Source organism: Parasteatoda tepidariorum, chromosome 7 (assembly GCF_982258835.1).
Source record: "Parasteatoda tepidariorum strain Cologne lab strain chromosome 7, Ptep-v5.0, whole genome shotgun sequence".
Lineage (NCBI taxonomy): Eukaryota > Metazoa > Arthropoda > Arachnida > Araneae > Theridiidae > Parasteatoda > Parasteatoda tepidariorum.
Window position 1 is genome coordinate 30,600,155 of NC_141761.1, and position 22,218 is coordinate 30,622,372.

The window sequence follows — 22,218 nt, forward strand, 5'->3', positions numbered from 1 at the left end:
GAAGAAATATAAATAAATTTGCATAATGAAGATTATAATCAATGTTTTTTAAATGGAGAGTAATAAAAATTGTGCTTAAATTACAAAATATGTAACTAATAACTGTAAAATGCACTAAATCATTTTGCTACTACTTTTTATTTTTTATAACTTTTTTTGTAGTTTATTAGTGATTCACAATAAGATTTTCAATTATTTCATTACAGTGTGTCAAAATTAAAGCTTATAAATGTACAGTGCACAATAAAAGCAAATACATCGAATAACTAATGATCGGATATTCGTTTAATAAAATTCAATCTCAATAGTTTTAGGATTTAAACTTAAATATAGAAATTAATTAGCACAGAGGATATTGTGAGTTACGAAATCAGACGCAAAAAAGTACTTCCTTAAATGAACATGTATTATTTTAACGAAATTATGGAAAAAGGGCAGCTGCAATCTGGAAAAAAGTTTAAGCAGACAGAATTCGAAAATTTGAAATCGTTAATGTTAACTTCACTTTCTGCGCATTTCGACATATTTCGAAAACATTTACACGAATTGAAACATATTTTCACACAAAATATTTTGTTTATTCAAAGATAATTCTACGTAAAGAAAATGATTTTTTCATAACTATTTCATATATTATTTCATAAATTTGAGTTGTAAGGTATGCGAATTTTTGCAACATTTGAAATTTGTAAAAAATCGGTCGTATAGTTTTCGAGAAATCACCATTTTAATATACTGGGCAATTCCATTTGTGACGGAATGACATTTTGACTAGCAAAATAACAATTAATTGAAGTTTCTATGCATCGAATTTCAAATAAAATTTTTTTTTCCTCATGCATATCATTATTATTGGCATAATGCGCTTCATAAACTAAAAAAACAGGATTTTCCATCTTTTTTACTTTTAATTTTACGATCTTTTTATTTGCGTGACGGAATGACATTTTGGCAACCAAGCTTTTGGCATGCCGCTTAGAACTGGTAGTTTCTGCGAATTTTGCAGCTATTATTTTTCTGAACTATTTTATACTTTTAGTATAATGTGTAAGCAATGTAAAATGTGAATTTGGAAAATTAACCTCAGGTTGGCTAACAGTTATTAACATCTATTTGTTGTGACGGAATGATCGTGACGGAATGACAAAAAGTTTAGTAGAAGAAAGTCTTCATTTAAAAAATGTTTTATTAATATGTAAATGATAAACAGAATGTAACAGATAAACAGGATTAATATTTATGTAAGAATTAGTAAGAATTTCTACAGTTTGAAAATTAGGTTGTCTCTGAAGAGGTTTTATATCTAAGTTGCCAATGTCACATCCTATCTTCGTCCTCAGGAAATTTATGCATTATTAAGACATGTGACGGAATGATGTAAAAGAAGTTACTTTTATTTTATATATTAAACTTAAAATGTTTAAATTTTGTTCTATATGCATATTTTTATCAAAATATTGCAAAAGAAAGATGCATTTCTTTTATTTTATAAGTATTTTTCAAGAAAACAATTTGAGCACAAATGTGAACTATTCACTTGTCAGCCATGAGATTACTTTAGAATGCTGCCAGATTCAAAAAATTTAAAATTATCAAAAATGAAACGGCAATATGTGGACTTTGGCTATTTTTGAACATATTTTTAAAATTAAAATATGCCATTCATTAAAATGAAAATTTCACTTAAAAGTTGACACTTCCGTGGAATTGCCCTACTACTTCTTAAAATTGTATTATTCCGATACTAATCGATTGAATTTAATATTTTGCGATTTAAAGTTGCATTCCTTAAAATGATGCAAAAATTTTAAGTCTTACAATTCAAAAACTTTTTAATTACTAATAAATAAATTATTAAAAAAATATTAAATGATTATTAAAGTTATAACTTACATTGAATTATTTTGGTATAATGCGAATTCTATAATTGCGAGCAAATATTTTCCGATTTGGCAGTGAAAAGTTTTCAAGGTTTAGTGAAATTAAGATAAGTTAAGTGAAATTTAGATCAAGAGGTAAGGAATGCAATTCCGCTCCCATGAGATCAGAATCAGGGTGAGATCCTGCATTGATGTTTGTGGTATTAGTTTCGCGGAGATCAATTCCGCGGGATCGAAGTTCAGAAGCTAAAAAAATTCTTCTCTTTTTAAAAGTTACTGCTGTCCGGATCACATAACTCTTATTCTCCCTCACGCACATTATTTTTTTTCCTTCATAGTCACATATACTTTTTCTTCATAGAACAGGCTGTTTTGTCTGTGATTTTGAGATTTTACCCAACATTTATCCTCTAATAAAAAATAATCACACTTTAATCAAAATACAGTCGGATCTCTATTTAAAGAAGTCGCTAAATAACGATATTAAGTTCGCTATATGGGAAATTCATTAAATAGAAAATTATCTTTTGAAATACTTAAACGACACAAAACAGGTTTCAAATTCATTAACACTAGACATAATTAAAATAGCAATGAATACACCCTTATATTGCAAACTAGTATCTACTATTTATTTTATAAATCTTAATCATAAAAGAAATCTGCATGGAAAGCGAGAACAGAGCAAAACATTATCCAGTGTTACACATTTCAACTAAAAAGAGCTAAATGTATGCATGAAACTATATCTGCATTTATTATAAAAGTAATTTTAAACATACATTACCACATGCGATCTAAAGTTTAATTTCTACTGATAAAATCCGTTAATTTTGTCGTTTATGTTAAAGTTTTTCGTTTGAAATTCGAAAAAAAAGAGAAAGTGATTTTACTGCTTTCTCTAAAAGTTAAATGGCTTCGAAGTTCAATTCAAGGTTATTTCCCCCATAAAATGCGTTAATAAGTTTAAAATGTTCTGAAATATTTTGGGAAATAGGGAAAGTGGATCTGAAAGAAAAGTTCATTAAATAGAAAATTCACTTCGCTTTTTGGAAGTTATTTTGCGAAGAAATTTCCAAAATGTTCTTGGTACCTTGAAAAAATTCGCAAAATGGAAGTTCGTTATGACTATTTGGAAGATCTCCTCTATAAATATAAGATCTACAAAATCACGAAGAAAGAAAAGCTTAAAAAAAGAATATGTGATATATCTATAATATAATATAATATATTTTGTTATTATAAAACAACGAGGAATATTTTTCTGTAAATGGTAGAACGATTGCTTAAATTGAAAGGCAGCAAGCAAAAAAGATTGATTTGATCGATATCAAGTCGACGGTTTCTGAGAAAAGGAACCTTATCAAGTTTGGTTGTAGATGCACAGCAGACAATTAAAATAGCTACCGAAAGTCATTTCCAACGTGACAACAGTATGTTGTGAAAGCAACTGATGTGATAATGAAAAGTTCCTGCGAAACAAAATTGATACTCAGGAATCAGATTTAAATGAACTTTTGAAATTTGCATTTGACACTTGCATTTATCAAAAGAAAACGATTACGCTTAGTCAGGGCCGGATTAACCTATAGGCACACTAGGCACGTGCCTAGGGCCTACGAAATTCAGGGGCCTACGAAAAACTTGGGAGAAAAAAATTTGTTGACAAAAATAATTTAGCTTTAAAAACAACAAGTGTATTTTACACAAAATTATGAAGATACATATAAAAATATAATATTTTTCGGTAATAAATTATTTTGCAGAATCTTATGACCTAATATATTACTTTTTCGCGATTTTTGGATTCAACGAAATCTTGTATTATGCTGTCGAATTCCAAAACTACGCAAAATGTCGTATTCAGTAGACATAAGTGCGAGCGATGCCAAGCTATCTTGATTCATTGTTGAAAGCAAATAATTTTTTATCAATTTTAATCTGGAGAAAGATTTTTCTCCTTCTGCATTTGATACAGGAATCGACAAATATATTCTTAATGCAATGTGAACGTTAAGAAAAGTATTCACAAGTTTATCTTTAACATAGTTATCGATCGAACTAATCATAATGGTATTATCAATATCAACTGCAATCTCGGCAGTATGTCGGTATTGCAGATAAAGTTCGATAAACAAATTTGTAAATTAAAATCCCTATTAATAAAAATGCAAAAAAAAAAAAAATATGCAAGAAAATTTTAGCATATATTTTGAAAAGAGAGGAGGAGTGGGGGAAGGAGGGGAGGGCCCAAAAACGACTATGCCTAGGGCCCACGAAAGGTATAAACCGGCTCTGTGCCTAGGGCCTACGAAAGGTATAATCCGGCTCTGCGCTTAGTGTTTTGCTGTAGCTACATAATCAGAAGCAGCCCAATGAAATTAACAGAAACAGTGCCAACGAAGGGAAGAAAATATTCAAAAAAATGTATCCGTTACAAGGACAGAGAGCTAAAAAGGTTCATCAACATATTATTGGACGAGAGTGAAAATTAAAACAAGGACACTGAAAAAGGAAAGATTAAAGAGACCAGAGATAACATTAAAAGATGATCTAAAATTATAAAAACTTTATGATTTTCTCAGAGTTCTGCATAACAAAAAGTATGAAGATAAAGTGACACAAAAAAAGTAATGAGGAGTCAAAATGAAGTTTGAGCTGTATATGGATATTTAACCAACAAACAGTGAACTAATATGAATCTGGAAGAACCTTATCATACAGTGCTTTATTCGACGCCGAAGTTCGATTTCGAATGGGAGATGACTCATTAGAATCATTAAGTTTGTAACGTTTTTATTTTTTAACATTAAAAAAATAATTATAATTTTAGTACGTTTTTGGACTATAATTTTCAGAAATCTCTCGGTATTGTCATAATTAAAATGTAAATTTTTTAAAGCTGTTTAAACGCTTAATAATTATCAATGTTGTCAGGTGTAACTTTTTAAAATAACTTTACATTTTAATGGAATGCTTAACTGAGACTTGTCAATCCCGCGGATTAGTGAATCTCGACCCCGAAAACCCGCAATGTCAAAAACAGCGTATAATTGCATTCCCCAAAATGAAGTCCTAATTTTCGACTGCTTTCCTTAAAACGAACTATTGGGACTTCATTTTTCAAATTGATGATACTATCCATATTTTGAGTACCAAGAATCCAAATCCGACGAAAAAAGGTATGTTTATTCAGAGAAAATACATTTTTGTGTATGATTTCGAATGGGTAAATTATTATCTGCACAAATTAATTAGCACATTAACGGTTAAGCTTTCCAACAATTAACATTGAGTCTTAGTACGGGAAAAAAATATCAGTAGCTGAAATATTATTCAATTTTTAGCTCATTGTTCATCGAACGTGCAAATAATCACAAATTTAAAATCCAACAATTACTCATTAGTAATAATAAGAGGATGAAATATTTCTCTTTCTTTTTATTTTTTTTACATCACTTTAGAACATTACCCATACTAAAACTAAAGCAGCACACTAAAGCAAGGTTGTATTCGTTTTCTATGTAAAACCTGAACTTAATATCTAAAATGCTTGCTTCTCAATACGATTTACTTGTTTTTATGTGCAATTTTAATAGAATTTTTCTCTAAGTAATCGGCCAATTTTCTTAAAGCCATCTCGATAATCTTTGCGTAAGATACCGTAAATAAAAGGATTTGTGGCTGAAGAAATAAACATCATTATTGTAGATACAATATTCACCCATGCTGGTGCATCTATATCAGTGATGGCCTTTCCTTGCTTGGTTAGAGAATATGGAGTGAAGCATATAAAGTAAACTATAACTACAGCCATCATACTATAAACTGATTTGCGCATTTCCATGTCTCTTCTTCTTTGAATAGTTTGATTAAAACTCATAGCTTCAAGTGATACCATTTGTCGTGGTACCACCTTGGAGGAGTTTCTTATTTGCTTCACGATAATCACATTGGAAATAATAACTATAATCGATGGTACAACGAAGCAAGAAACGGATGCACTGAACATGTGGATCCGAGCTCCGTAATCTGTAAATTCAGCCGCACACACAGACTCACTGTAATTATACGAGATTGTATTCCACGAATATATCAGAACAAGCAGTAAACAAAATGCACCGTTAAGTAATATCCAAGTAGCGATACCAGTCATAAATTTTGGAGTCATGATAGCTTGGTATTTTAGAGCATAGAAAATAGCTAATGCTCTGTCAAAACTTATCATTGAAGCAGCGTGGGAAGATGAACAGGCACACACATAATTGAACGTAGCACTTACTCGGCAATTAATTATGCCAAATGGCCAGAAATCCGCAGCCATGGCGACAGCGGAAGGAAATATAACAAATATTGAAGTCACAACGTCAATGCTTGATAGGATGACAATTAGAAAATTACCAATCTGATGGCGCAGTTTTTCTTCCCTGTATGAAATGACTATAACAGCAAGATTACCGAAAAACGCTGCCAAAGCTATCAATATAATCAATGCACATACTGAGATTCTGAATGTGAGTCCATAATTATTGCCGTTGTCTGATGTTGAGTTAATGTTATCGGTGGAACAATTCTGGAACTCTTCTGTCAAATTTATTAGTTTCATGATTCTGGAAAGAAAAATTAAATGTAGATTAGCAAAAGGATTTCTTTTTTAAATTGAAAATTTTTATAGGTATGTATTTAAGCAATGAAAAAGATTATAATTAGAAGAAAAATAATTTATTCAGTCAAAGCAGTTCTCAGAATATTTTTTTTGCCTTTTTCTGTTTAAATTGTTTTAATTTTTTTGGTTCACTTTTAATAGTTTTTTTGGTTAACTTTTATGAGATTTGAAAATTAACAGAACCAATACCCATCCGCTTTACAGTTCTCTGGTCTGATAAAAAAATTTGATTATTCACAACTTTCTAGAATTATGGTGTTAATTCATCTAACAAATGTAGTTTTTTTTGCATCGAATTTTTAAAAGAAAAATGTGTTTCTAACTCATTATTATTAAATGTTAAAACAATGGCTTCTTAACTGAGTTTTTCTCTCAATATATCAAGAAACTCTTACGCACAGAGAAAAAAATTTTTAAAATCTGTTTCATTCTTCAATAAATTGAATGAAAATTAAAAGAATTATTGCTCTATTAATGTATTCAAGATGTACTTTATATTTCAGTATTTAATGAAGTGGATTTAGATTAAAGTTTTCATTATTTATTCTTTCTTCAAAATTTTTCCTTCAAAACCTTTTCTTCTTTTCGTTTCATTAAAATTTGTGTAATGTGGATACCAAATCAAATAAATTTGCATTAGAGTATTTAATAAAGTCAGATATATTTTTTTACATATGGTGCCACTTATATACTTTAATATGGAAACAAAATTTTTAATTCAAAGTAATTTACGAGCTCTAAATTTTGTACATTTCTTTTTTTTTTTTTCAAATTGTAATTAAGTACAGTACTTTATTTTTTAAAATCGTTTAACAGCTCTAATAAAAACCTAATATACTTTCTTAAATCATAAGTTTTTTCTTATCCGGTACACTTGCTTTATGTAATAACAAATGTTTCTCATAGACTGCTTAAAGTAGCAACAGATATTTTGAACCTGTGACCGTAACATGTATGAAATTCAGTTAGTAAGTAACATGTTATTTTCAAAGATTAAGTATAATTTTTAAATATACGACACTTAAAATTGGATTATTCAATAACTAATCAACCGATTTCATTCAAATTTTGAATTTTTTCGTTTAAAATTGCATATGATGTAAAGTTTGCATACCTTACAATTCAGAATTATTTTGACTATGTATTGTAAAATAAAATAATGAAAAATTATAAAGTACTATAAATTTTTTTCTCCATGTAATTGTCTTTGTTTACAATTGCGTGCAGAAATACTTCTGCCCGTTTTTAGGTCTTTTTGAGATAAAGCGAAATACACAAAATGTGAAATAAGCATTAAGGGGATCCAAAATTTTGACTGTTCTCCAGCATAAACTATTGACACCATATTTTCGTGATTGCGCATATTTTAAGGCTCACGAATTGAAATCCGTTGAAAAAATGTATGTTTATTCAGAGAAAGTACGTTTTGATGTCTCATTTCACTACATGAAATGTCATGTCGACCTCAAATATTCTACTTAATTAGTGCTTTCGATGAATTATTAAATTAGTTTCGACTCAATAATTCAAACACATTAACTCTGCAAACAAGCATACCTAACTATTTTTCGTTGCTGACAGATTTAAATTTGACACTATAAAAATACGGAGGTAACCTTAATATTAAAAATATAGCATCAATAGTTTAACCAAGATAGAAGCTTGTTTAATCAGATCTTCATATTTAAGAATCCTACTCAATTCCATGCGAAAACTTCGTATTATAAAAAAAAATCATCAAATAATTTATGATTTATATTGTTACTGTTATTCACGGTGTCCTTAGAATCTCTAAAGGATAATATACTTAATTTCGGATTTAATAATAATCACTCAACCAGAAATTAGCAGAGTAAAAAAGAATCAAGACCAATGGTATACAATTTATATTACAACTAACAAAATATACTTCATTTAAATTTCAGCTTATTTAATAAAAAATAACACACTTAGTTTAGAAGTCAAGAGATTAACTTATATAGTCAAGATGTCCTATTCGAACAAAATGTTAAGTTTGGCCCAAAGAATTGACAGAAATATCAAAGTTCTCACATCATCTATTTTAACTTCAACTGTCTCTGCTTCCCCCTTTTCATGGGCATGGGGATGATCAATCACAATACTCTCAACTAAGTCTAGCTTTTATTACCTACTAGATTGGCACTCTTTTTCGCCCCATTATATGCCAAATGATGATCGCCAAAGAGGTAAGTTTATAGGAAGGAATGGCTCTTTCGTAAAACACAACCGGTATATTTGCTTGTAGATACACCTGAAGTTTTCGGTAAGCATAAAAAAGGTAGGGGAGAGTCGGGTAGCGCCGCCCAGCGGGTACCCCCGCCCACAGTCAATTTCATATGTACAGAATATTTCTTCAAATCAATGGGCCATCGGACATTAATTGTTATATTAAAAAAAGATTATTTTCAAAGTTTAAAGTATTTATGCAGCTGTTAACATGGTAAACAATAGTTTTGAAAATATGTTGAATACAGTAGTCATGAAATTAAGAAAAATTGGTTGAATGCTTCGATTAAACTTTATTTTAATATTAAAAAAATCATTTTTTCTATACATACAGCATTAAAGTATGTAGTCTTAAGTTTAATTTGCACGAATAAGGAAGTTTATATGCGAAAAATTGTTCGAGTAGTTACAAATTTACAAAAAAATTGGATTTCGGGTAGCCCCGCTCACATGAATGTCGGGTATCACAGCCCAATTTTATTTCGTCGATAAATGTACGGTTGCAAAGATTATTATTTTATTGCTTCAAATTTGAATGTTATATGCATTTTTAACAACAAATAGTGTTGTTATTAAATGATTGTTATTAAATGATAGAATTCACTAAAAGTGTATAAATAAGTAATAAATAAAATAATTTTGTGATAAAAATGATGAATGAGGTTTATCTATTCTCAATACATTGGTCACTTTCATTTATACCAGAAAAAACAGTGAAAAAACATAATTTTTGTAACTGGGAGGGGCTACCCGACACATTTTGAAAAGAGCTGAAAAACATGTTTTTTAAAATTTCTATTTTTTTAAGTTAAACTATTCTTTTTTTGGTTTATTCTTTTTGCATTATTTAATTAGAAGGTAAAACAATAGAAACATACAAAAATATTGACATTACTCAATATTATGCAGAAATATAAGCAATACTCCTTAAGTGGGCGGGACTACCCGACTCTCCCCTACATACATTTTTGATGGAAGAAACGTGTTCTTCAGAAGTCACCTTACAAGGAATGCATTTGTGGTTAAAGAATAAGCATTATATGCAGCTGATGTAAACTCATAGATTGATTATCCAATGATCGACGTCCAATCCAATAACAAGCATGACTAGAACCCGTTATAGCCAGCAGAAGGATCAATATAACCGCTTTATTTAATGAGCCATTATTGGTTAATCTTATAACTTAGTTTATTAGTCAACGGGAGCATTAGAGTTATTTTTTAAGTTTATTTGTATAATGGTCCAACTCCACTTGTTAAAAAATTAACATTGCCTCTGTTCTATGTTTATAAGAATAATTTTCATCCTACCTTATAACTAGTATACCTCCTGATTATTTCTTATTTCAAATAGAGAGAGCCAAAAATCAGACAAGATACGCTGCAAAAAATTTGGTGCTAAGTAGTTGCCCCCCTTTTTGGTCCATTTTCCATAAACTAAAAATTTTTACAGCGCATGTAGTCAAATTTTTTATTTAGTTTTTTTATTGTTGAAGTTTTTATTTTTATTTGTTTATACATTTTTTTGTCTGTTTGCTTATTGGCAACACATATTTACATACGCATTAGAATCAATTTAATGCATACATACATATTCCTTTTCACCCCAAATCGGACGTAGGGCTTCTATGAATAGCTATCCATCTCACTCTGTTTGTGGCCAGATATTATGCCTTTCTGCATGTTTTTCCTATTATTTCTAATTCACTTAGAATCCTGCACCAAGTATTTTTTAGGTCTTCCTCTTTTTCTATTGCCCTGAGGGTTCCAATCAGAAATTTGTTTACCTTATTTTTCAGGTTTACGTAGAGCATGAATAATCCATTTCCATTTACGTATTTTAATTTTCTGTTCAATCGGTTTCTCTTTTGCTTTTCTAATGATTTCTGCGCTACAAATTTTATGGAACCGCTTGATACGCAAGATTCTTTGTTGCTAATAAATACTTGAAGTATTTTCATATTATTTTTATTGCAGTGTCATGTTTCAGATCCATAGAATAGAACAAATTTAGTATTCGCATTCGAAATTCAAATTTTTGTTAAATTTGTTATTTTTTTAATGTTTTTTTTAGAATTTATTGAGAATAGCGTAACTGCTCAGTCTTTGTTTAATCTATTTAGTATATCTTCATCAGTTTCTCCTCTGTTGCTAATTATACTTCCAAGATACGTAAAACTGCTTACCTTCTCTAGTTTGTAATTTTATAAAAATATGCCATTTAGTTGTTTAGGATTCACATTTGTCATTGGTGAAATCCATTTGTTTAATGATTTTAAACTGGGAAAAAAGGTCATTTTAACCCCCACTAGGATTCTACAAGCAATTTATTTCGACTTTGGTAGTAGTTGCAGTTGATAGCCGAGGAAAGGAAGGGACCTTAAAGTTTCTTTCCAAAGATTTGCCTCTTGTATCGTAAAAAGATCAATCATACTAATTTAATGTTCGCACCAAGTAAAGCCCTTTTGGTTTGGAGAAGCCGCTAGCATTCCATGACAGGATGGGCAGATCAAAATCAACTAAGAAGCTCATTTCCGGCTCTTTATAGAACTTTCTTGCCGCTTACTTATCCATATTGCTCCATACGACGAGATCAATTTGCAATGGCTGGCCTACACATTCTCCTTCTTAGTGCTCTCCGTGGAGCAACTATTGCTGACTGATACTGACTGGGAAGCAAGGTGTCAAACGAGGAAGTGACTGTTTTCAATTTTAATACCCCTGTTCTCTTGAGTTGCGTTGTTGTTGTCCTGTGTCAATCCCCTCTGCGATTAGAAACAAAAAAAAATGTTTAGTAGTAATTTTTAATATTTTATTTTAAGTTTGGTTGACAGAAATCCCATTTTCTGTGCCTTTGCGCCTAAAATGCTTGTTTGTTTGCATGTTTTGAAGGGTGGTAGTCAGTAAACATAAGTCGTCCGAAAAATCAAGTTCGAAAAGATATTCAGTAAGGTTTCATTTAATACCCTTTTCATTCTCTGATACACTTTTCATAATCTAGTCAATAACAATTAAAAAGACTATTGGAGAAAGTATACAATCCTGTTTAACACCCGAATCAGTTTAATAACATCAGTAAAAAACACTCCTTTTAATAAAACAAGCACATTTTTAGTAATATATTCTTGCTAATATATTTAAACAATGTTGATTCAGATAATTTTTGCATGATAACTATAGCTCGGTACTAGCGCAAATGCATTTTAAAGTACCAAACTGTAGTTATCGGGCAAAAGCTTTAAAAAATTGACAAAATAACTATTGTTTGAAACATTAACGTGAATAGATTACTAAAAATGTGCCTTTTTTTAAACTAACTATTTTTGTAACGAAGCTATTAAATTGATTCCAACGAGCATAAAAATACGTGTTGTAAATAAAAAACAAAATAAATAAATAACAAAAATTATACAGTTAAAAAGCTAATGAAAAGTAAAAAAAAAAATTAGCTTATATCAACACCGAAAATGGTTGCAACTACTTTAGATCAAATTTTTTGCAGTGTAGGAAAAGAATTACACTTATTTAACTTTAAGACTCAATCGCTAAAGTAGAAAGTAGAATTGTACCACTTATCAAATAAAGACTTAATGTAATAAGGATATTTCGTTTTTAGATGTTAGAAATCATTCTTATAATATTTCATTTAATATTAATGCTTCATTAGAACACTCAAACATCTGCTTCTTGTTTATGAGCAGATGTTCTGATCCAAGGTTAAAAATACAAATAAAATTAAAAAGAAGATGTGTTTTCAGCAGAGAAAGAAACGTTTTAGTCAATTCAAAATTAATAATTGCAGACCACGCTAAAATGTGACGTATTAAATTACTTGAAATGTCAAAGATTACATTTGTTTAATTTTCATTTTATGTAATTGCAAGCGTATCACTAAAGATAATGCAGTGTTCAAAAAACTATATTTTTTTTAAACTGCTTATTGCGGATTTATATTTTTCTCATCATTAAAGAATCGTAAATCCCGCTGTGACTCTTTTGGATGTTTATGTTACATTTTAGGCCGGGATAGCCTGGTCTGTAGGGCGGTGGGCCCACGCCCGAGAGTTCGTGGGTTTGAACCCCGCCGGCCGAAGACTCCCTGTGGTTGACTGATGCACGTTAAAATTCTGTCGACTCGCAAAATCCTCCATGTTCCCATAACAAATCTATACCTCTGGGGGTACTGGATTGGAGATCGATCGTTCTCTGATTCAGGTCAAAATTGCGATCTGTGAATGAATGAATGGATGTATGAATGGGTCCGCCTTATAAACAGGTGTGACAGAAGTCGAATTCTTGGCCATAGATGGCGCCACTGAAACACAAGAATCGCACACTCTGCCTTAAATTTGCTCGGCTTTACCAAGCAGGCTTGCCCGTGTGGCAAGTGGCATTAGAACCAACCAACCAACCATGTTACGTTTCGTTTCGCTGTGAAAAAAGTATAAGAACTAAAAGCTAGAAATTACGAAGATGTGAAGATGTTCATGTAGTACAATAGAATTAAAAAATAATGTTCTATTGTTAGTTCGAGAATCAATAACTCTGTTTGACATTTAGTAAAAAACAGCACGCGGACTGTTTTGCATCAGTTCAGCAATTTTTGTATTTGAAAGTCAAAGTATTGAAACGTGTTATTTGCGAACACACTTTTTTCGAGATTTTTTCGTTATTGTAATTTAAATTGTCTTTCACCTTTTTCTATACATAACTGCGAGTTTAGTATTGTAATCCTTCTATTTCATTTTAACCCTACTTAATAAAAGTACGGATTATTAAAAGTGTCCGCAGTATAATAAAAGAAAGAAAAAAATGAGACGTTTAACATTTCTTATCATTTGCAAAATGCAGTTTGAAAAGATTCAATGTGCAACGTTTACAAATAATAAAAAGCGTATGAGCAGAAGTAGTAAAAGCCAGCCCTCAGCCACAAATTGATACATTTTATTCATTTTTCAACGCGATTTTAATGGAATTCGATTAATATATTGTCATAAAATTTATTTTCTGATGACAAGTCAGTTGTATGTGGCTTTTATCAGCGTGATATTAGCTGTATATAAGATGAGATTTCTCCTAATCTCTAAATTCCTTTTTTAAAAAAAGCCCGAAGTTAACTATATTATGAATTTTCTATTTGTAGATACTATTAAAAATGGGAATAACATAAATTTTACAATTAACTTTAATGTATTCAAAACTATAAAAAATAATAAGTTAAAAGTAAGAGAAAAAGTAAACAAAAATTTATATACTTTAAAGTTTTCTGACTTTAAAAAACATATTTGTTATTTCAGTTTAAGAATAGGTCAGTCTTTTTGGCAAAATTTTGAAAAACTGCAAGGGCAGTAAATTTTCAAATTTACGCGAGGGTTATGACTTCGTTCTATGTGCTAAGTTAGTATTGAGTTGAGTTAGATATGCACATTATTCTTCTGTACCAAACCAAATCAAAACAAAAAATTTTAATGCGCATTCAAAACTAATTTCATCTACTGTTTGTTTACGATGCTCCAAAAATCCTTTACACACATAATCTTTTCCATGCTCCCTATAAGTCTTCACTGCCCACTGGGGGTGATAGAGCCCATACCTATTGCACCCAGCGCTTGAGTCCGTTCCGATTGGCGATGAATGAAAAAAGCCCTTAAGACTCCAAACATTTATTATCAGAATCTTTCAGACAATACAGCCTACTTATAGCACTGAATTACAACTGAAATAGCAGAGTACAGAGATTTTCCAACCTCAGACGGTCTTACAAGTGACTCTCAAATCCAAACACTTTTGCAATTGTGGTGCGCAAGGTCAGTAAAACAACACGCATCAAAATTTCGTTTCATATAAATGTAAGCAGCACGTTTGCTAAGAAACGCAACTATAATTACAATCCTGACTTTCTATAAAAAAAAGTAATAATGGATGTAAATATTTTCCCTCATTAATAATCTATTTATTCATAACTATATATTCACAACTATCTATTTACTTGTAAATAGCTATAGATATTAAATGTTATAATGTCGTCAATTTACATCGTGTTTATTCATCCAAAATCGCATACTGTAGGCCTTAACCCTGGAACTTTCGACCTGATCTTAGGCAATTCTCGTATTACTCAGTGAATATTAGTCCTACCGCTTTAAGACTCGAATTTTCCAAAACCACCATTTTGACGCCACACTGGTAGCCAAATATTGTTAAGTGCCAAGATTATCGCCACGTCATTATCACCAAATAAAAATACTTTTTTTACATTATAGAAAAGAATGTTCAACGTGATTTTATGTTCGAAATGGTTACATAAAATTGAGCTTGGCAATTTTGTGTTAAAATATTATATTTTAATCTTTAAGGTTTAATTTCTTATAAAAATTAATTGAGATAATATCATATTATTTTTTTTATACATCTTTACATAAAATGTTTATTAACTAGTTTAAACTTAAGAACAAGATATAAAACAGTGACTAAAATTAATATTTATCTGCGGAAAAAGCATTAATGCTACTAGAAACATTTGAATCGGTAGTTAAGGAGGGATGGTAAACGACGATGCCAGTTTGCTGGAGGGGCATTTGGGTTTGTTTCTAATTATCGTCTTTCATCTCCTTTTTGTTTTCTCCAGTGATTCAATAGGTTCTGATGTTTTCTACCAAGCATTTTTTAGTAAAGGTTCATTAGATTTCCAAACACGGAGAAAAAGATTGTAGTAAATTCTGGCAAAAAAAACAGCAACAGCAACATAATTCTGGTCAAAGAAACCAAAATATACGATATTTAAACCATTCATTTGGTGATTTTGTTCGTTCATATGGCAACGGTTTTTCTTAAATCCCAGTCTTCAAGATTATAGTTCTTATTACCACTCATATAGTAAAAAATACAAAATCGAAAAGTTAATTTAACCGAATAATTAATTTTTATGCCATGTTCAAAGGTATCCTTATGAAATTAAACATTAAGCAAAAATTTTCTTTTATTATAACACCATATTTTATTGTTAAGTTTATCAAAATTATCACGAAAGCGGTTCGGTAAAAATTACTTAGAATTTTTGTGTTCCTCTGCAGCCAGAAACAAAGTAAATTTTACCATATTCTGGTATTTTTGACATTTAATTTTTCTCAGTGTACGTTTTTGTCCTTTCCTGGATTAAGTACTAATTTGTGACCCCGAATCTGATACTTCTTTTTCACGTTTTTGACTTGGATATTAAAAGTATTTATTTAAAATATATATTTAAAATATATGTTAAAACATATATAAAAAATATGTATTTAAGGTAGTCGTAAAAAAAAAAACATCTGTATATTGTCATGACCATATTCTGTCGAATAAATATTTTTCACGTATAATACTTGCGAATTCATAAATATCTTCAGTGTAAATTTACATTAAATAAAACAACTGACATGCATATTGTCACAAAACCAATGTAATTTCGTTTTCAGTGTAGGCAACAAAAATTTGAAATATACTTAGTTGTGAGTTGGGCATAAATAAAAAGTAAAAAGTGAATTGTACACAAAAGTAAAATGTTCTATATTTTGCTATAACTCTGCTTAATAGTTTAAGATGGTAATATATTAATTTAGAGCTTTAGTTTTAATGATATTTAATAATTTACGCAGGAAAGATACATTTTATCAGCTAAGATCGACCAAATATACGTTATTGGTTATTGATTCAATTTTAATTATTTTTAAATCTAAAATATATCAACTCCATTTTCACCTGCTAGGAAAAATGCTTTTTTTAAAAAAATGCTTCTTTGATCCTTATACACTTCATGAGTTTATGATTAAGATTTAAAACTTTGATAAAGATTTAAAACTTTGGTGTATCCGGACTCCGAACTTTATAATAGTGTATAAATTCTACTTGGAAAAAGGGAATTTCCTTTGGTTCTTATACCTTTCACGTGTTAATATCAAAATGAAGATTTAAAACTAAGTTGTATCCGGACTCCAAAATTTTTAATTGAGCTTAAATCGTTTGAGTTATTTGTTCCAAATGTAATTTCCAAGTACCATTTAAATGTATGTAAATTAAATCGTAATGTACATTAGTTGAATGAATACTGAGTTATAGTAGTAATACTGAATATTACTTGATATATTATTTGAATGAATAGCTGGTCAACCTGTGTACATGTTCACAGGTTGTCCAGGATGTACATGTTGCATATTTTTAACTGGATTTTAAGCAACAGCATACACACAAATCTATACAAAAATATATTAGTATTTAATGAGATAACGAACCAAGCTCAACTTGCGATGCAATCCATGAGCAGTGAAAGTAGTTCCTGGGTCTGGTAGCAGCAGCGATCAGGGGGTTGGGGCTCTTGCCGATTTTGGAAGCATGTAATGGTGAGTACAATTGATATTAAACCTTGGAGCTAAAAGATTCAAGGTCAAACTCCGACTGTCTAACCCTTAAGAAATAAAACGTTTATATAAATAAAATAAAGGAAATTTTATTCTTACCCATCGTAGTCAAACGAATTTATTGAAGTTATACTTCTTATGCGACTTCCAACAAGGTTGCGTTAAACGTTTAACGCTGCATTTTTATTGGCCGGGAATTCACGTGGTAGGATCCAGTTTTCCCTCATTCATTTCCATATTGTTTTGGTTCTCACTAGCATAAAAATAATAAAAGTATTGTTTTTCTATAAATATTTTTTTAGTTTGTTTTGATACACATATAATTTACTAGGATAGTATTTTTTATTTTCAAATTTAGTGGATAACAATTGTAAAAAATGAGTGAAAACAATCCCACGGACAATGCGACGGATTTAAGGTTATGTCAAGGTACGTCTCTTGTGAATATCAATTGGTTGTTAGGTTTTCTCTTTTGAAATTACATTATGACGCATTCACATACATTATTAATACAAATACATTTTCCATGGCGAGACGATGAGGCAACCTCGAGCACTTCCACTGGTTCAAGAGGTCCACGAGTAAAAAATGCACAATATTACCGTTATTACAGAGCACGGAAGCGAGCGGAGCAGAAAAAAGACTCGTTGAATAGAACTAGTGATCCCTCTACGACTGCTGATTCTTCTACAATTAACGTCGCAGGTTACAAAGTTTAACTTCTTCCGCGCGGAGGGACTCCACGCACTATTTTTTTTCCCAAAATGATATTCTTAGTTTAGTTTAATTTTTGTCCAAAGTAAAAGTCTTATGAAGAACGTATAAATTTATCTAAATACATTTACACTTGTCTTCTCTTAAAATATCACTTAAGAGGAAAAACATATGACATTAATGCATTTCATCATAAACTGAATTATTCTTCTTCCTACCAGTCTTTACACCGTAAAGAAACGGGGACGCTGAAGTGAATTAAAAAAAAATTCTGGTTAGGAATATATATTTTTAAATAGAAACGCGAAAATATAAAAAGTCCATTCAAAAGTGTCATGCAACAGAAAGCGAAAAAAAAAAATTTCTTCACCACTGCAGTCATTTAGTTATTTTAAGTTGATCAAGATAAAATTGTAAACACATGCATTTTTTTTTTCAGGAAAAAAATACAACCATGCACTTATAAATCATGATTTAGAATTTCTGACAGATCAAAACACAGAAATGATGTCCGTCCTCCATAGAATTGATAGTCTGAAAAGATCTGTAAGTTGCCTCATTTGAGTATATCAAATTTTTTTATTTTCAACTGAATGTAATTAATATAAAATTTATTCAGAGAACATTTTTACTCAATGTGCTTTAGTGTTAAGAAAGTTAGATTTCAAATCAATAAAATAATTTTGAGGATTTATTTTCACTTTTAGACCTTCATTCCGATGTGAAGTATCAATCTAGTAATATTCGTTTCTCAATTAAGCATATTCAGTGAAAAAAATAAAGAAAATTACAAAAATCTCTGCCACGACTATAACTTCAGTGATAGTTTTAACAGTGATAGTTTTAATTATCGTAATTAAAATAAGTGAAAATTTTAAATCATGACTTAAATCGCTTTCTCTTGGTTTTAATTGAATACTATAATGTACATTGACATGCAATCAACAAAATAAATTTTCGAATTCTTTCGGCTAAGCAAATAAAGTATATATTGAAATCTTTCCAGCATTCAATGAACTGAAACTGAAAGAGTTGGCGGTTGAATGTTTTTTTTTTCCGATAATTTAACGAATATTGAACTATTTATTTCTATGTCGACAATGCTTAAAGAAGAGGTGATGGGTTTGAATGGTTCTTTTTGATAATTTTATCAAGCATTTAATTATTTTCTGGTGTTGAGAATGCCTAAAAAATTAATTATGATGAGGAATGATTCTTTACGATAATTTAACAGACATTTAGCTATATTTTTTTTTAGGAAAGACACTTAATAAAACTTATTAATTTTCATTTGGATGTTTTTTTTAAAATTTTTGTTAAGATAAGCGTTTTTCAGGCATATTTCAGTTGTTTCAACATCTCAGATGAAGTAAAATTTATGTCAAAATAAATTTTATTTCTCATTATACTTCTATTCGAATTGAAAAAAGAATTTGAAACTTCTTTCATTCATAGTATAAGAGTCACGATCCATTTCCTTACATGTTATCAATATTTCGATGTCATTAGAAAAAATTAACATTGACAAATACTTAATAGGGTTAGCTTGCATTCAGAATTTTAATTTATTTTTCCTTCTTTATGGTTTCTAATTTTTTTTATTATTAATATTCGAGTTATTCTTATTTTCAGTTACATGTGTCATTTTCAATGATCAATTTGACCCAAATTATTTGCTTCTAAAAATTACTCTTTTATTAAATTTACTAAGAGGAAAATTACCACCCGGAGTATTGATTAAAAAAAAAATCAAAAATTTATTGTTTTTTCCGAATATTCAGAATAACTTTAAATGTTTTATTTTTACAATTTATCTCTCTATTATTTACTTTTAAAATTACTAAATAATATCTAAAATATTTTTACGAATTTCCCAAAAAATGCTTGCGAATATGCTAAACTAAAATTACCAAAGAGTATGTATGTATGTATATTTCAAATTTTATGCAGTTATTTTTACCAGGTTTCGAAATACATTGTGTTAAATTGGAAAATAATAATAATAAGAAAAAAAAAACATGGAAAAATGATTATGGGGATAAAAGCCTCCTAAAATTTGGCATAATTTGAAATTCAATATTGAGAAAAAAACTAAAACAAGTATCTTTTTTTGTTTTGTAATTCAAATAAAGCAATTTTTCACCATTTAATAGATAAAATTGCCTTATTTTTTTAATGTGATAAAAAACCTCCTGATTTCAAATATTTTTGTTTTGGGAAGCACAGTTTAATTCTGCAGTTAAGAAGCTGAGTGCGTGTAGTCTGCACTTTCAGAAAATTCTTTTCAACGTTGAAATATATTAAACTACAATTTCGGTTGTACCTTAAACTGTAATTTCGTTTCAAATTTACTGCAACATTAATTTAGGTATTAAATGGATGTTTCCGTTTAAACTTTCCGCTTTAAACTGAAATGTTTTAACTGAAACTGTTTAACTGTTTCCGTTTTAAACTGGATGCTTCCGTTTCAAAGTGAAGTCTGGTTCGGTTTAATTAACCCCAACCTAATTTTCGGGTAGACAAGTTCCCGAAGTACGATAATATAGTTCAATTTATTACCATATTAATAATTGCTTCTCAATCAAATTTTTTGTGTTAGTTTAGCATGCTCTTTAAAGTCTAATAGTGAAATAAATTATAGCTGAAAAATTTGGAAAATACTATTATAATCGCTATTTCGTTGATTTAATTTAATAACTTGAATTTATTTAACAAGTTGCAACTTTTAATCGAATAGACAATAGTAGTTTATTTGAAGCCTAATATTCAATTGCGCTATTTATTTATATAATTCCTTTAGCAGTATTGACTTTAAAAACGGTGTTCTGTAATTTCCTAACTTCATTATTATTTCTTTTCAGTATTGGAGTGAAGACCAGCGTAACCTAATGAATAAACTAAACGGAACACTCACTGAAAAGACTCAGAAACTTACTGCAGGCTTAGAAAAGTATCACTCTTTGTCGCCAAATGAAAGACAAAACCTTCGAGATCTTTATGGGCAGAATAAAGCACCTCTCTCCTACTCTAGGGAATTGAATGCCATTATTGGAGAATAAAGACGAATGACAAAAGGAACGCAACAATATTTATAATTAGATATTTTGCATTAATTGAAACAACGCGAAATCTGAAATAGAACCCAATAATATATGTAAAAATGTTTAAATAGTAAACAGTTTAATGAGAATTCATTTGTTGTTGTTGATGTTTATCCAAACTGGCTTATCCAATCGGCGTGACCAGCTCAAAGTCCGCATATGTTCAGAAAGCCCAAAACAAGAAGTAGTCTCTGATTAAAATCTTCCCTCTTAAGTTGGAGGAGTGGAATTTTTTTTTAAAATTTAATATAAAAATATACATATTTTAGTTTTATTGTTTATTTACAATTCAAAATATTTTATATTTATTGTATTAGGGGTCTACTGCCCCCTGTTTATTATCTCTTGCCAACTTTCGAGCTGCTTTAATAGTTCAATGGCTACTTGACTGTATTCGTTTCATTAACTCACTAGTTATTAAGGGCCGGGATAGCCTGGTCGGTAGGGCGCTGGGCCCATGTCCGAGAGTTCATGGGTTCGAACTCCGGCGACCGAAGACTCCCCTTGTAGTTGGTGACTGATGCACGTTAAAATTCTGTCGAGTCGCAAAGTCCTCCATGCTCCCATAACAAATCAAAACCTCTGGGGGTACTGGATTGGAGATCGATCGTTCTCTGATTCAGGTCAAAATTACTATCTGTGGATAAATGAATGGAAGTATGAATGGGTCCGCCTTATAAATAGGTGTGACGTATGATGTGGCAGAAGTCGAATTTTTGACCATAGATGGCGCCACTGAAAAACAAGAATCACACACTCAGCCTCAAATTTGTTCGGTTTCACCAAGCAGGCTTGCCCGTGTTGCAAGTGGCATTAGAACCAACCAACCACTAGTTATTAAAATATAGTGATTTAGTTTCTTAAGCAATATCCTTTGGTAAAACTGTCTCCCATTCAAAGTGTCGATAATTTCGCTGTTTCTGTGTATATAAGACTCTAAAGAACTTATTCGCTTCATTTATGATCGTTTCACTCACTTTAACGTTTGGTTAGGCTGTATAATAGGGTGTCTCTCGGATTGATTACAACAGTAACTTGAAGTTTTTACTGCGTGTAAAAGAATCCTATTATTCATTTCCTAATATTTCTGTAGTGGTTTTTTATTATTCGAAAAACTCAGTTTTAAGTCATTCCCCGTGGCGGACAGAATGGTGCAGAGAAATCAAGAGGATTGGTAGATAGAAACTCTATCATGTGCTACAAACACTCCGTGACAG

The 22,218-nt window shown here is 30.2% G+C and overlaps 1 protein-coding gene across 1 annotated transcript in view; it reads left to right on the forward strand.

Moving 5' to 3' along the window:
• Positions 1–21,094, forward strand: part of LOC107454750 (uncharacterized) — a 42,201-nt gene extending 21,107 nt beyond the window's left edge. The window contains exons 6-7 of the mRNA XM_016072030.4: positions 18,340–18,446; positions 20,762–21,094. Coding sequence (XP_015927516.3) covers positions 18,340–18,446; positions 20,762–20,959 — 305 coding nt within the window. The 3' untranslated portion in view covers positions 20,960–21,094. The remainder of the gene's footprint in view (positions 1–18,339; positions 18,447–20,761) is intronic.
• The last annotated feature ends 1,124 nt before the right edge of the window (positions 21,095–22,218 follow it).